At 44.7% G+C, this 15,102-nt stretch overlaps 1 protein-coding gene across 1 annotated transcript in view; it reads left to right on the top strand.

Annotated features, from left to right (window-relative positions):
• VEPH1 (ventricular zone expressed PH domain containing 1) overlaps positions 1-15,102 on the top strand; it is a 529,573-nt gene that overhangs the window by 126,379 nt on the left and 388,092 nt on the right. Inside the window, exon 5 of the mRNA XM_044289371.1 lies at positions 4,817-4,983. Within this exon, the coding sequence (XP_044145306.1) occupies positions 4,817-4,983 (167 nt within the window). The remainder of the gene's footprint in view (positions 1-4,816; positions 4,984-15,102) is intronic.

Below are 15,102 nucleotides of genomic sequence, written 5' to 3'. Positions count from 1 at the left end.
TGATCGGAGACATAGCAACGAAGGAATTGCTCCAAGGCCTGATTGGATCGTTCTGCGGCCCCATTGGACTGAGGGTGGTAGGCCGAGGAGAAAGAGAGATGAATCCCCAACTGGGAGCAAAAGGCGCGCCAGAACCTGGACACAAACTGACTCCCCCGATCCGACACAATCTCCTTGGGCAAACCGTGCAACCGGAAGACCTCCCTGGCAAAAATCGAGGCCAACTCTTGTGCAGAGGGTAACTTCTTGAGAGGAACACAGTGGCACATTTTGGAAAACCGATCCACAATCATGAGAATGACCGTATGGCCTCGGGATGCAGGAAGGTCCACAATGAAATCCATCCCCAGGTGTGACCATGGACGCTCCCCGGTGGCTATGGGTTGCAAAAGGCCCAACGGAAGGTGCCGAGGGGACTTACTCTGGGCACAAACGGAGCATGCCGCTACATATGCGGCGATGTCGGAACGTAGAGAAGGCCACCAGAACAGCCGTGAAACCGCCCAGGACAGCTGATTCTTTCCAGGGTGCCCCGCGGCCTTGGAGTTATGGTAGGTTCGCAACAACCGAGTGCGCAACTCCTCAGGCACAAAACATCTGCCGTTGGGTCTCCCAGAGGGAGCACCAGATTGAGCCGCCAAAATCTGCTCACCCAGAGGAGAGGTCAGGCTGGTGCGAATAGCAGCCAGGATCTGATTCGGGGGTATGACCGTAGTCGGAATCGACTCCTCCCCGGACAGCTCGGAGTACTGCCGTGATAAGGCATCCGCTCTGATGTTCTTGGAGCCGGGTAGGTAGGAGACCACGTAATTAAAACGTGACAAGAACAGAGCCCATCTGGCCTGACGTGGTGTCAATCTCTTGGCCTCAGAGAGGTAGGTCAGATTCTTGTGGTCCGTCAGGATGAGAACCGGAACCACCGAGCCCTCGAGCAAGTGCCTCCATTCTTTAAGGGCCTGCACGATGGCCAATAACTCCCTGTCACCAATCTGATAGTTGCACTCCGCGGAAGACAGTTTCCGGGAGTAAAACCCACAAGGAAGCAGAGGACCCTCTGGTGTTCTACGCTGAGACAGGAGGGCGCCTACTCCCGTCTCAGACGCGTCCACCTCGAGGACAAAAGGCAACCCAGGGTTGGGATGCGACAGAATCGGAGCCGACACAAAGGCGGACTTTAGAGCCTCAAAAGCTCGGATGGCCTCGAGCGGCCAGACCTGAGGATTACTGCCCTTCCTGGTCAGATCCGTGAGAGGCTTGGCTAGCATGGAAAAGTCCCTGATGAACTTCCGATAATAATTGGCGAAGCCCAAAAAGCGCTGCAGGGCACGAAGCCCACTGGGCTGGGGCCACTGTAAGACAGCCGAAACCTACTCAGGATCCATGGAGAACCCCTCAGCGGAAATGATGTAACCTAAGAAGGTTACCTGGGATCGGTGAAATTCGCATTTCTCAAGCTTACCGAACAGCTTGTTCTCTCGTAAGCGTTGCAACACTCGTCTGACATCCAGAATGTGGGCCTCCATGGATGCAGAATATACCAAGATGTCATCCAAATAGACCACCACACACTGCTGCAACAGGTCACGGAAAACATCGTTGATGAATTCCTGGAAGACTGCGGGCGCATTGCACAACCCAAAGGGCATAACCAAGGATTCATAATGACCGGTCCTGGTGTTAAACGCGGTCTTCCACTCATCGCCCGCCTTGATCCTTACCAGGTTATATGCCGCCCTCAGGTCGAGTTTGGTAAAGACCGTGGCCCCTTTGAGGCGATCGAACAGCTCGGAAATCAAGGGTATCGGGTAAGCGTTCTTGATCGTGATGCGATTGAGACCCCTGTAGTCGATGCAAGGCCTCAACTCACCGCCCTTCTTTTTCACAAAGAAAAATCCAGCCCCTGCCGGGGACGAGGATTTGCGAATGTGTCCGCGTGAAAGCGCCTCCCTCACGTACTCCTCCATGGCCTCATTCTCCGCTACCGACAGTGGATAGACTTTGCCACGAGGAGGAACGGCACCAGATTGTAACTCTATGGCACAATCGTATGGGCGGTGCGGAGGTAGGGCAACCGCACGCACCTTATCGAATACATCCCGGTACTCCTCGTATTCAGGAGGCAACAGAGAGTCCGAGGAAGTACACAGCAACTTGACAGGCCCATGGATGCAACTAGCCCCACACTGCGGTGACCACGAGAGGATCTCGGCCGATCTCCAATCGAAAGTCGGATTATGCTTCTGGAGCCAGGGGTACCCCAAGACCACCGAGTAGTGTGGAGACGAAATAACCTGGAGACAGACCGACTCTCTGTGAACGGCACCAATGGCCATCCCCACTGGAAGGGTCTCCTGAGTCACGTGTGGCGGCAGAAGGGGTCTGCCGTCTATCGCCTCAAGAGCCAGTGGGGAACCTCGAGGCTGCAGAGGAATGGAATTGGCGGCGGCGAACACACTATCAATGAACAAGCCACCAGCACCAGAGTCCACCAACGCCTGGGTCGTCACCGAGCCCCCGACCCAGGAGAGGACAACAGTAATCAGTGGTTTGTCAACACGGGAAACCGGGGACGAGGAGACTCCACCCAAGATCTGCCCCCGACAGGATCTCAGGTGCGAGCGTTTCCCGGACGGTTCGGGCATGCCAACCGAAAATGCCCACCGAGACCACAGTACATGCATCGGCCCTCGCGTCTCCGGAGTACCCTCTCCCCCTCGGACAGGCGAGCAACCCCCAGCTGCATGGGTTGACCCCCAGACCAGTCATCCCCAGGAGGCGTGGGAGGAGAGGGAGGCACGGGTGGGACAGCAAACGTAGGCGCCAATCTGTTAGAAGGCCTCCGCAGGCTCTCCTTAAAGGAAGGTCTCTCCCTGAGTCTGGTGTCAATCAAAATCAGGAAAGAAATAAGGGACTCGAGCTCCACTGGTAGGTCCTTGGCTGCAATCTCATCCTTCAAGGCATCCGAGAGACCATGAGAGAAAGCAGCGACCAGAGCCTCATTATTCCAGCCCACCTCTGCTGCCAGGGTACGAAACTCAATGGCGTATTCAGCTACGGATCGTGAACCCTGTCTGATGGACATAAGGAGCTTCGCAGCAGAGGCAGCACGAGCCGGCACATCGAATACCTTCCGAAGAGAAGCAACAAAACCGGAAAACTCGGCAACCACCGGATTGTTGTTCTCCCATAAAGGGCTGGCCCAGGCCAAGGCCTTGTCCGAGAGCAGCGAGATCAAGAAGCCCACCTTTGATCTCTCAGTAGGAAAGGCATGTGGCAGCAACTCGAAATAAATGGCCACCTGGTTAAGGAAACCTCGGCACTGAGTTGGCTCTCCCCCAAAGCGCTGTGGAAGGGGGGCAGAACCGGTCATACCCTGAAACACCGCAGGTGCAGCAACAGGTGTCGGGGTAGACTCTGGCGCAACAACCGGAGCGGCAGTAGGAGCGGGCCCAGGAGCGACAACCGACCCATCGGCAACGGAAGCTAAATGAGCCGTGCGTTCAAGCAGGGTTTGTAACGCCACAGCGAACCGACCCAACAGGTGATCCTGCTGATCAAGTCTGGCAACCAGCGTAGGTAGCGAGGATGGCCCTGTACCGTCAGAATTCATGGCTTGGTCCTAATGTCATGGAACCATGAACCAGACGTACAACAGAGATAGGTGGAATAAGAAGGCTTTATTGAAAATCAAGCCGTAGCTAAAGTCCAAACGGATGGCTAAACTGAAGCAGGGTCTTGCGTAGACGGAGGTCAGGAACCAGGAGGGTAGTCAGACGTAGCCAGGATCAGGAACCAACGGGGTAGTCAGACGAAGCCAGGATCGGGAACCAACGGGGTAGTCAGACGAGGCCAGGATCAGGAACCAGAAGCAGCAGCAGTCTTTGAAGCATGTGCACACAGGAGGACCAAGCAAGGAACTGAAGCCACAGACCTTCTATATATATGAGCTAGGCATCCAGCTCCTCCCAGTGGGAAGGAGGAGCCGCAGGGTGGGAGGCTACAAGAAACCCAGAAACCAAGATGGCCGCCAGCACATGTCAAACGAAGGAGAACAGTGAGAAGGTAAGACCATGACAGTATGGTATTCCTATGTGATTTTCTTGGAAAACAAATAAAAGTAATTTGAAGGCTACACTACTGCAACCATTTTTTTATTAGTCCTTTGCAATGTAGTGTAGATGCTCGTTGTTTTCTGTTTTTTTCAGAGATAAATGAGAATGGCCCACTATCAGCTAATAGATGTTTTGTTAAAGCAATGTCATCCTAATACAGTATCTATTTCACAAAAGTATATTTAGATCATGGGCCCAGTTACCCGGATTTCATTTTTACCTTGGTGCTATTCTAGTTTTTTAATGCCATGTTTTGGAATATTATCTTTGTTGTCATGCAGGAAGCATACCGCTTATGTACAGTATGTTCTATGTAAGTTGTGCTTTGACAATCCAGTTGCTGATAATATATGGAGCCTTCTTTCCACCAGCTGCATTTTGATTATAATTCCTATCTCCAGCTGTGAATGGCGGCCATCATTGTTGGTTCTTGTAGCTCATTTATAGAATATGCACCACCATGCCGTCAATAATATGCACAATAAAATCTTAGGAATTTTCTTATTTGTATTGCTTTGAAATGTGCAAATGTTTTCCGTTTGCTAAAAGAAACATTAGACTCCCGTAGACTCTACAAGACTTATGAACTTTCCATACTGTTTTTTTTCTGCTTGGTAATTTCTCACATATTCACAGCAGATAAGATATAAAAATTGATGCATAGAATTGTGTATGTAGTCACAATGCATGGTTATATTCCACAGGTAATAGCATGCTCCTCCGTGTACTTCCATCAGTTTATGAGATGCAGCCTCAGCCGATACATGAATTCCTGGGAGAACTAGTTTCACAAATGCCCCATTTAGAGGAAGGAGAACAGCTTCATATGCTACGGTTGTTACAAGCAATAGCAAAGGCTAAGCAACCAAAGGTAATAACTATGGTACATTTAAATTTCCTCTTTGCAAATTTGGGCTATGCTTTCATTAAAAACACACCTTGGAAGACAGAACAGTTCTCTGTAAGTCCTTTCACATCTTCCTATGCTACAGGTATATTCAAATGAAATACTTAGAAATTGAGCCATCGTCCCATATTATCAATGCACTCAACCACTGCTTTTTATCTGATCCCCAAAGCGATTTTAATTATGGTACTGAAGAAAAAGCCACTTAACAATCCACTGGCACTGTTTTAGTGTTGTGGGTCTCATCCACACTGCCCCTGTAGACCAGAAGTGTGACGTCTCATCCATCATCACATGCACAGCTGCAGCAATTCACTGACATCGGCAGTGACATGTTCCCAAACAGCACGTGACCACTGAGGCCAGTGATTGGCTGCAGTGGTGCATGTGACGATGGACAAGACGTCAAACTTCTGGTCCATAAAGGGACAAGATCCTTGGCACTGAAACGGAGTGCCAGTGAATAGAAAAGTGGCTTATTTATTTATACTAATCACTTTCCCTGCCATTATTAAAATTTATTTTGGTTGTCTGACAATTCCTTTAAGACAGGGGTGCTCAACCTGCGGTCCTCCAGCTGTTGCAAAACTACAGCTCCCAGCATGCTCTAAAAGCTGTAGGCTGTGCAGGCATGCTAGGAATTGTAGTTTTGAAACAGCTGGGGGGCCACAGGTTGGGCATCCCTGCTTTAGGAGTATGGTCACACAGATTTTCCACATACATATTTGTCTCAGATTTTGCTGTGTCTTTGCTGTGGAATTTACACCCTACATTGCAAAAGGTAACATCTTCAGTGAAAATCCACATGGCAGGTCAACTTACTTGGTGGATTTTTTCCATGGTGTATACATGAGATTTATTGAAATCCATTTTGTCAGTACTGTAACACCCTGTGGATTTTCAGCAAGCAATTCCATTGCAGAAAATCCCCAGCATATTCACCATCTGTGAACATACCCTAACAGCTTCTATAGTAAGATCTTGTGCACATGAGACATAGCCTGTACAGCAGCACATGGGCTAGACCCCGCTCAGGTAATAATGGAAGTAAGGAAAACACCTCTACCCTTAAATGTTTATTTTCGGCTATAACTGCTAAGCATGGAAGAGGTGCCCATCCTTTCAAAAACCTCACCAGCATAAACTAGATATTTCGGCATACAATTTAACCAGCTTAACTGGTGAATGATGCCATCTCAGTTGTATTCTACATTTTTACCTCAATCCATTATTTTACCAGTATGATATATATATATATATATATATATATATATAGTGTTTGCTTATGCCTCAGTATAACATGCCCTGTGCAGACTTGACCGTGCTACGTACCCTTTGGGGATGACCAGGATAAGTAACGGTGGCCCAGATTTACTAAACCTAAAGATGGCATAAGATTAGACAGGCTGTGTAAACCTGCACCAGATTCATCACAGGGGTTTAGCCTGGATGATAAATCTGGTTCATGGATAGACCCTTTTCTCTGACTCTATACCAACTATTGGTTGGCTTACTTTCAGTAAGATTTTTCCACCATAAATGTGGCACATTTTGGCACAAAATGGAGCGTCTTAGGTCCTGCCCCTATCCATCAAAACCTTGCCTCTTTCCAATAAGTCCTGCCCCATGTCAAACATGTTGGAAAAAGTGTAGAAACCCCAGATGTGCCAATTTGCGCCACATTTTAGATGGATTTTTTTTGGAGCAGGCAAATTAGTAAATCTGAGCCAGTGTTACTTGCACAACAGTGATATTTCGCTATGAATTTAATTCTGTAATATGTAAACTTGATCTCCTGCGCTATTAGCGAATTTGTCAGATTGTACTTCACAGTATATTATATTTGTAATTTATAGTCCCAATTACACTTCTAAGCAGCTGTGCATTATTATCACCCCTATACTAATAATAGACATAAAGGTTCAATTATGTTTTTTTAGTCTTTAGTCTTAATTCAGTCTGGCAGGATATTAATATGAAAACTTACTAAAACAGATTGTTTTCGTAACATTTACCATTAGTACCTGGAGCACCCTATTGCTTCATTTGTAGTTCTTTAAAGGCTATGTACACCTTTGGGGGCAATGTTTTAAATTTATTGCATTGTACTCATTTTGAGCTAAAACATTTTTTCAGTTGGTCTTTATTAAAACTATGGAGCCATTTTTTCTGTACATAGCTGAGATGCTCTAGTAGCAGCCTCTGGATTTTATCTTTAAGATCAGTTGGGGAGCTGATGGTGTCACGACTGTCATGGTCTGGTGGTAGTGGACCGTGACACTTTTTCCGTGCATGCTTGTTGCTGGTGGCAAAGTGTTGTTAGCATGATTTTACACTTCTTTAAGGCTGGTGTTCCTTCCCATTTTCGTTTGTTTAGAAATAAAAGAGTGTGCAAGGTAAAGCTGGGTGAGGCCTCATAGCTCTTCCTATACTGGAGTTGTGAGATTGAGGTTAGTGCTATGTCTGCTTTTGTATGAGTAGGAGCTTTGCTCCTCTCCCGATGTGTTACCTGTCCGTGAGGGCCTCCTTGTGGAACATACTGTCACGGTGGGGAGTGGGGGAAAAACCCCCACCGCACAAGGTCTCAGTTTTCAAATTTTTTTGGGGGGTGAAAAATATATATTTAATGTTACATAGAAGTCAATTTTAGTTAGGTAGTGTTAGTGTATATTTTTGCACGCACATAATATCTGTGTGTATGCGTGCGTCCTGTACCTGCTGAGCGCTGATCAGAAACATCCATTTTTCTGACCGGTCTGCTCAGTTAACTGTAGCAATTTTTTTCTCCTTTTTTTTGTGTAGTTAGTTATATCTGTATATTGTGAGGCAGTGACAGGCATAATATATGAAGGACGGTATGTATCTCTGAGAATGGTGCAAGAAACCTATTAAGGAGATACATATTGTGGTTTGCTGTGGTGCATTTGAGATGAGCCACCAAGGTTCCCTGTCTTAGTGGAGTGGAAGCCAGTAGCTGGAGTGTCCACTAAGATAGATAGTGGACACTGTTGTTACCTAGTATAGCTTGTAACAGCTAATCCGGGCCTGGCTTTTACTGGGACTAAGCAAAGAGCTGGGTGGGTGCTTACGCCCAACGATCCACTCCGGGTTTATACGTGGCTCATGTCCACGATTGTATTTTAAAAGTGAGCAGCAGGAAGGCAGGGTGTGTCTGTGGAGTGAGAGGCTGCAGATTATACACTGCAAGGCACGTGTGAAGGAAACACTGGCCTGTAATTTTTTTTTAATACTTTTTTTATACTCCTTTTCTCTGTATTTCAAATTGATTACAAGCCCCTTCATGTGTAAAAACACAGCATACACACCCTCACAATAAATAAAGGTTTATACATTTCACACGTCACACCCCAATAAAGTAAAAATGGCCCGTCCATCTCAATGAGTATACTCAGCTGAAGAGGCATACGCCATCCTTGCCTCTGATACTGAGTCTGCCAGTGAGGGTCGGGTCACATGATCACACGCAAAATCGCATGATACCAAAGGCAGTCCCGCAATACCATGATCGCAGGAGTGCCGATGGCACCAGACACACAAATGTGCATGCGCGGGCCCAACGCATCCGCATAGCAACATCATAATATAATAGATACAATAAATCTGCATGAATTTATAATATATCACAATGACTGCAACAGTTGATTATACCACAAAGAAAATAAGAACAATGTGACTAGGATTGATAGTAATACATGATTGATAGTGAACAATATGTGATATGAGTGATGTACATGAGTGAAAAGTGAAAGTGAGTGATGAGTGAAATACGAAAACAATGTGTGACTGACTAAGTGAAAATACATAATTAATGATACATGATTAATGATGAATAAATGCATAAATATAAATAATAAACAAAATCAATTGCAGTCTTGTATGGTTATATATATATAAAGTATACATAAATATCCAAATTTATCTACGTATATTGATTATACAAAGATAATGTATATAGAGGTACATGATTATACAAATTTATAAATCCACATGATTAAAATACCTGAAAAAACATAATTGAGACTACTTTCACACTAGTGGCACAGACCTCCGTCAGGCTGTTCCGTCAGGTGAACAGCCTGTTGGATCTGTCCTGCCGCTAGTGACCGTGTGCCTCTGGACTGCCGCTCTGTCCCCATTGACTATAATGGGGTCGGGGGCGGAGTTGCGGTGAGCTACGACAGCGCATGGCGAGAGGCTGCCGGAATAAATGTCGGACATGTCGTAGTTTTATTCCAGCAGCCTCTTGCCATGCGCTGCCGTGCCTCGCCGGAACTCCGCCCCCGCCCCCGTTATACTCAATGGGTATGGAGCGGCAGTCCGGAGGCACACGGTCACTAGCGGCAGTACGGATCCGGCAGGCTGTTCACCTGACGGAACAGCCTGCAGGAGGTCCGAGCTGCTAGTGTGAAAGTAGCCTAAGGTTCAAATATACATGACAATACATAATCATATTAGTACTGATGTTACTATGATCTTAAAATTAAATAAATAATAAATAATATATACAAAATTCATAATATATTCAAATTCACAAAAATATATATATAGAGACATCATAATGGTTGGGAATGTGCCAAAAAAGAGACTCAAAATGACCGACCACAATATAAAGTGAAAGAATGTGACCCAAAAGTGATACATGATAAAATAAATACTCATACTAAATATATTAAAAACAATTACATGATAAAAACAAGGAGTATGCAGATCATAGAACGTTTATAAAAGAGACAAAAAGCCATGACACCCATTAAGACCATTTGGGCACAGTGTATTCAACTTCCAAATCCACTTGCATTCCAATTGGGTAAGTCTCCTTGAAATGCCCCCACCTCGCATATTTTTCAGGTTTCCCAATCCCAGGAAAAATTGGAGGAATCTATTTCATATAGAAACTCTTCACCAAATGGTCCCTCAGATTTCTAGATCTTCTTGCCACCAAAGAAGGACCCGCAGTGGCATATCGTGCAACAACCGGATCTGTTAATAAGACCAGCCAAAATTTCTCCAGACTGGCTCTTATTTCATGCCATCTGGAGTGGTAGTTCGTAATAAACCTTACTTTATCATCCTCTGATTTTTCTTTCCTAGAAATAGAGCAGATCAAAACAGGTGCATGCTTTTGCTCTTTTGTATGCCGCCTTAAAGGAACGTTGGCTGTATTCCCTAATGGTAAAGCGTTGTTTCAATTCTTTCGCCCGTTCCTCAAATACATCATCAGTGGAACATATCTTGCGCGCCCTTAAAAACTGTCCAACTGGGATAGATCTAATCATCTGTGGGGGGTAAGATGAAGAGGCATGTAAGTATGAATTTACTGCAGTAGGTTTCCTGAAAATGTTAGTCACAATGGAACCATCAGCCCCCCTCCAAAGTTGTACATCCAGGAAGTTGATAACGTCCCTATCACACTTAAAAGTAAGTTTAATGTTCTTGGTGTTATCATTTAGTATTGCAAAAATGTCTGTAACTATAAAAAAATCACCCTGCCAGATCAGAAATACATCATCGATGTATCGTGGCCAAAAAATGGCGATCAATGGGTGTCGATGCCCCCATCGCTGTCCCCTGGAGCTGCAGGTAGAAAGACCCATCAAAAATAAAAAAATTATGCATCACAACAAACTCCAGTAAATGAATCAAAATCTCTTTTTGCCTTCGTTCACATTTTCCCTTTCTAAAAAATAATCAACAGCCTAAATCCCATCCTGATGTCTGTTGCTGGTATATATTGATTCTACATCACATGTTACCAGCATCATGTCATCCTCCAAGTTATTCCCATCAGTTTTACGCAAAAATTTGGTGGTATCCTGAATGAAATATGGCAAGTTCGCCACCATACCCTTAAGCTGTGAATCCAGGTAGCATCCAACCCTCTCTGTTAGATTTATATTGCCAGAGATGAAGGGCCTACCTGGAGGGACCTTGTCATTCTTGTGTTTTTTTTTTTTTTTCTTACAAAGTCTCATATTCCACTAACTTGTGACAAAAAATTAAATCTCACATGAACTCACCATACCCCTCACGGAATCCAAATGCGTAAAAATGTTTAGACATTTATATTTCAGACTTCTTCTCACGCTTTAGGGCCCCTAAAATGCCAGGGCAGTATAAATACCCCATAAGTGACCCCATTTTGGAAAGAAGACACCCCAAGGTATTCCGTGAGGGGCATGGCGAGTTCCTAGAATATATTTATTTTTTGGCACAAGTTAGCGGAAAATGATTTTGTAAGAGAAATAAATAAATAAAATAATAATTTTCCCCTAACTTGTGCCAAAAAAATATATATTCTAGGAACTCGCCATGCCCTTCACGGAATACCTTGGGGTATCTTCTTTCCAAAATGGGGTCACATGTGGGGTATTTCTACTGCCCTGGCATTTTAGGGGCCCTAAAGCGTGAGAAGAAGTCTGGAATCCAAATGCCTAAAAATGCCCTCCTAAAAGGAACTCATTGGAATTTGGGCCCCTTTGCGCACCTAAGCTGCAAAAAAGTGTCACACATGTGGTATCGCTGTACTCAGGAGAAGTAGGGCAATGTGTTTTGGGGTGTATTTTTACATATACCCATACTGTGTGTGAGAAATATCTCTGTAAATGACAACTTTTTACATTTTTTTTATACAAAGTTGTAAATTTACAGAGATATTTCTCTCACCCAGCATGGGTATATGTAAAAATACACCCCAAAACACATTTCCCTACTTCTCCTGAGTACGGCGATACCACGTGTGACACTTTTTTGCAGCCTAGGTGCGTAAAGGGGCTGAAAGTCCTACGAGTACCTTTAGGCTTTACAGGGTTGCTCACAATTTAGCCCCGCCCAAAATGCCAGAACAGTAAACACACCCCACAAACGACCCCATTTCGGAAAGTAGACACCCCAAGGTATTCGCTGAGGGGCATATTGAGTCCATGAAAGATTGAACTTTTTGTCACAAGTTAGCGGAAAGGGAGACTTTGTGAGAAAAAAATAAAATACAAATTTCCGCTAACTTGCGCCAACAAAAAAAAACTTTGATGAAATCGCCATGCCCCTCACGGAATATCTTGGGGTGTCTTCTTTCCAAAATGGGGTCACATGTGGGGTATTTATACTGCCCTGGCATTTTAGGGGCCCTAAAGCGTGAGAAGAAGTCTGGAATCCAAATGCCCAAAAATGCCCTCCTAAAAGATACTCATTGGAATTTGGGCCCCTTTGCGCACCTAGGCTGCAAAGAAGTGTCACACATGTGGCATTGCCGTACTCAGGAGAAGTAGGGCAATGTGTTTTGGGGTATATTTTTACATATACCCATGCTGGGTGAGATAAATATCTCTGTAAAATGACAACTTTGTATAAACAAATGGGAAAAGTTGTCTTTTAGAGGGATATTTATCTCACCCAGCATGGGTATATCTAAAAATACACACCAAAACACATTGCCCTACTTCTTCTGAGTACGGCGATACCAACATGTGTGACACTTTTTTGCAGCCTAGGTGCGCAAAGGGGCCCAAATTCTAAAGAGCACCTTTAGGATTTCACAGGGCATTTTTTACGCATTTGGATTCCAAACTACTTCTCACACTTTAGGTCCCCTAAAATGCTAGGGCAGTATAAATACCCCACAAGTGACCCCATTTTGGAAAGAAGACACCCCAAGGTATTCCGTGAGGGGTATGGTGAGTTCATGTAAAATTTTATTTTTTGTCACAAGTTAGTGGAATATGAAACTTTGTCGTTTCTCCCCCCCCCCCCCTCGCCTCCCTAGAGGTGAGCAGTCGCTCCGGCTGAGAACTCCCTTGGTGATGGCTGGAGAGGGGTGAGAAGAAGAAGAAAAAAATGGAAGAAAGAAGGCAAGTGGGGAAGGGAAATGAACTTGCAGGTACTGCCTAATGATATGTTTAAACTGGAGCACTTGGGTACAGAGACCACTGAGGAAAATGGACAGTAGAGCTGGTGCCCCCCTTTAGAGTTCAAGGTTTATACCTGCAAACTTCTCCTTCCCTGAATTATCCTATTTGACTATTTCTGGTCCCCACTTTAATGAATTGTCTGAACTAGAGTACCCGGGTACAGAGAACGCTGAAAAATAGGTACCAAAGGAACACTATAGTTGGGGTTTACCTTTAAAGTTATTAAGAAATATACTCCTGTAAGTCTCTCCCTCCTGAACTATTTTACAGGACTACCACTTTTTCCCTTTAATGACATGTCTGAATCGGGATACCGCAGATATCACTGAAAAAGTAGGACAACGAAGGACGTTAGAAGCGGAGCTTCCCTTTAAGTTATTAAAAGTATATACTGGTAGACTCCTCCCTCCCTGAATTATTTTACAGGACTATTACTGCTCCCCTCTAATGATTTGTTTAGAGTACCTGGATACAGAGAGCGTTGAAAACAGGAAAACAAAGGACATTGGAGCCGGGGTTTCCCCTTAAAGTTGTTAAGAATAAATTCCTGCAAGCTTCTCCCTCCTGGACTATTTTACAGGACTACTACGGTTCCCCCATAAGCTGGGAAAGAAGAAGGAAGAAAAAGGAAAGGGAGAGGGGAATAGGAAAGAAGGGGAGGGAAAAAAATAAATAAATAAAAAATAAAAAAAGAGGGAGAGAGAAGGGAGGCATGTATATATATATAACTAACTGAACCGTTGATTACATCTGCCCTAGTGGTAGGATCGGATTGCCCGCTGGACATACATAGAACCGGACGAATCACTGACTCTATTCACACTATGGAAGAGTGCACTGTTTTTTGTTTTTTTTTATATATATATGTAACCAGAGGAATCCTGGACTGTACGTTTTTTTTTCATTTTTTTTTTTTTTCTCCTTTGTATATGCAGCTATATTTAAGTCTTTCTTGGGGAGGAAAGTAGTGTTCGTCGACCACATAAGTGAACAGAGAGACTAAGGATATTGGACGATACTGTGTACTCTCCCTCTATATTAGCAACCTATATCTAACCAGTGTTTGGTGCTGATTTCTCCTATTTTTCATTGTGTAAAATTGCCCTTAGAATTTGCTGGGGGGGAGTGGCAGTGGCAGTCATGCCCCCAAAGGGAATAAACCGAAGATCGGTTGGTGCCTCCTCGACGGGGGGGGGGGGGGGAAAGGGTAATAGCATTACAACTAGTATGGAGAAATACCTTAGATCGCCCCCTAAAATAAAGAGCTCTCTCCGGGGCAATAAGGAAACTCAAAAAGATATTGGAGAAGTGGCGGCCGTTGAGGAACATAGGGGGGTGGAAAGGAGTGTGGGTAGTGGAGAGGGGATGGCGGAAAGAATTAATCTGGTAGATAACAAACTTGAAGAAATTTTAGGCGCAGTACAAAAAACAAACCATAGTTTAGAGGAGTTGTCCCTAAAGATCGCCTCAGTCCAGGTGGACCTCTCCTTCATAAAGGAGGATATGAATAAAGTTAGGGAGAAAGTGAAAGAGCTGCAGATATCCTCTGGAATGATGAAAAAGGATCTAGAGGGACAAAAAAAAAGAATTGATGGGATAGACGATGAGAAAAATACCCTTCTGGAGAGAATTACTACAATGGAAGACAGGTCCAGGAGATCAAATATCAGAATAGTGGGATTTCCAGAGGGAGTGGAAGGAGAGGACACAACGGGCTTTATTCAACAATGGCTGCAGGATAGTTTTAAAGAGAATGTCCTATCCCAATGGTTCTCAGTGGAAAGAGCTCATAGAATACCAGGGAGACCCCCGGTAAAAGGGGGTCCACCAAGGGCAATCTTGGCTAAAATACAAAGCGCCAAAGACAGAGATGTAATAATGAGAACTAAAAGAAAGATACAGACAATTGAGTTTAATGGAAATAACATAGCGATATATCCAGATTTTTCTAGAGCTACTCAGACGAAAAGGCGTGAGTTTAAAGAAGTGAAGAAGAGACTTGCAGAAGCTCAGATACAATATTCCCTGCTGTACCCCACTAAGCTTCGTATAATATATCGCGATCAGGCCAGGTTTTTCGTCTCTCCAGAAGAGGTAGTGGACTGGTTAGACGCTAAAGGAATAGGAATATGAAGGCACCATATCGGCTCGGGGGAGT

This window comes from Bufo gargarizans, chromosome 4 (genome assembly GCF_014858855.1).
Source record: "Bufo gargarizans isolate SCDJY-AF-19 chromosome 4, ASM1485885v1, whole genome shotgun sequence".
Taxonomy (NCBI): Eukaryota; Metazoa; Chordata; class Amphibia; order Anura; family Bufonidae; genus Bufo; species Bufo gargarizans.
This window is presented reverse-complemented; position numbering and strand designations above follow the sequence as displayed.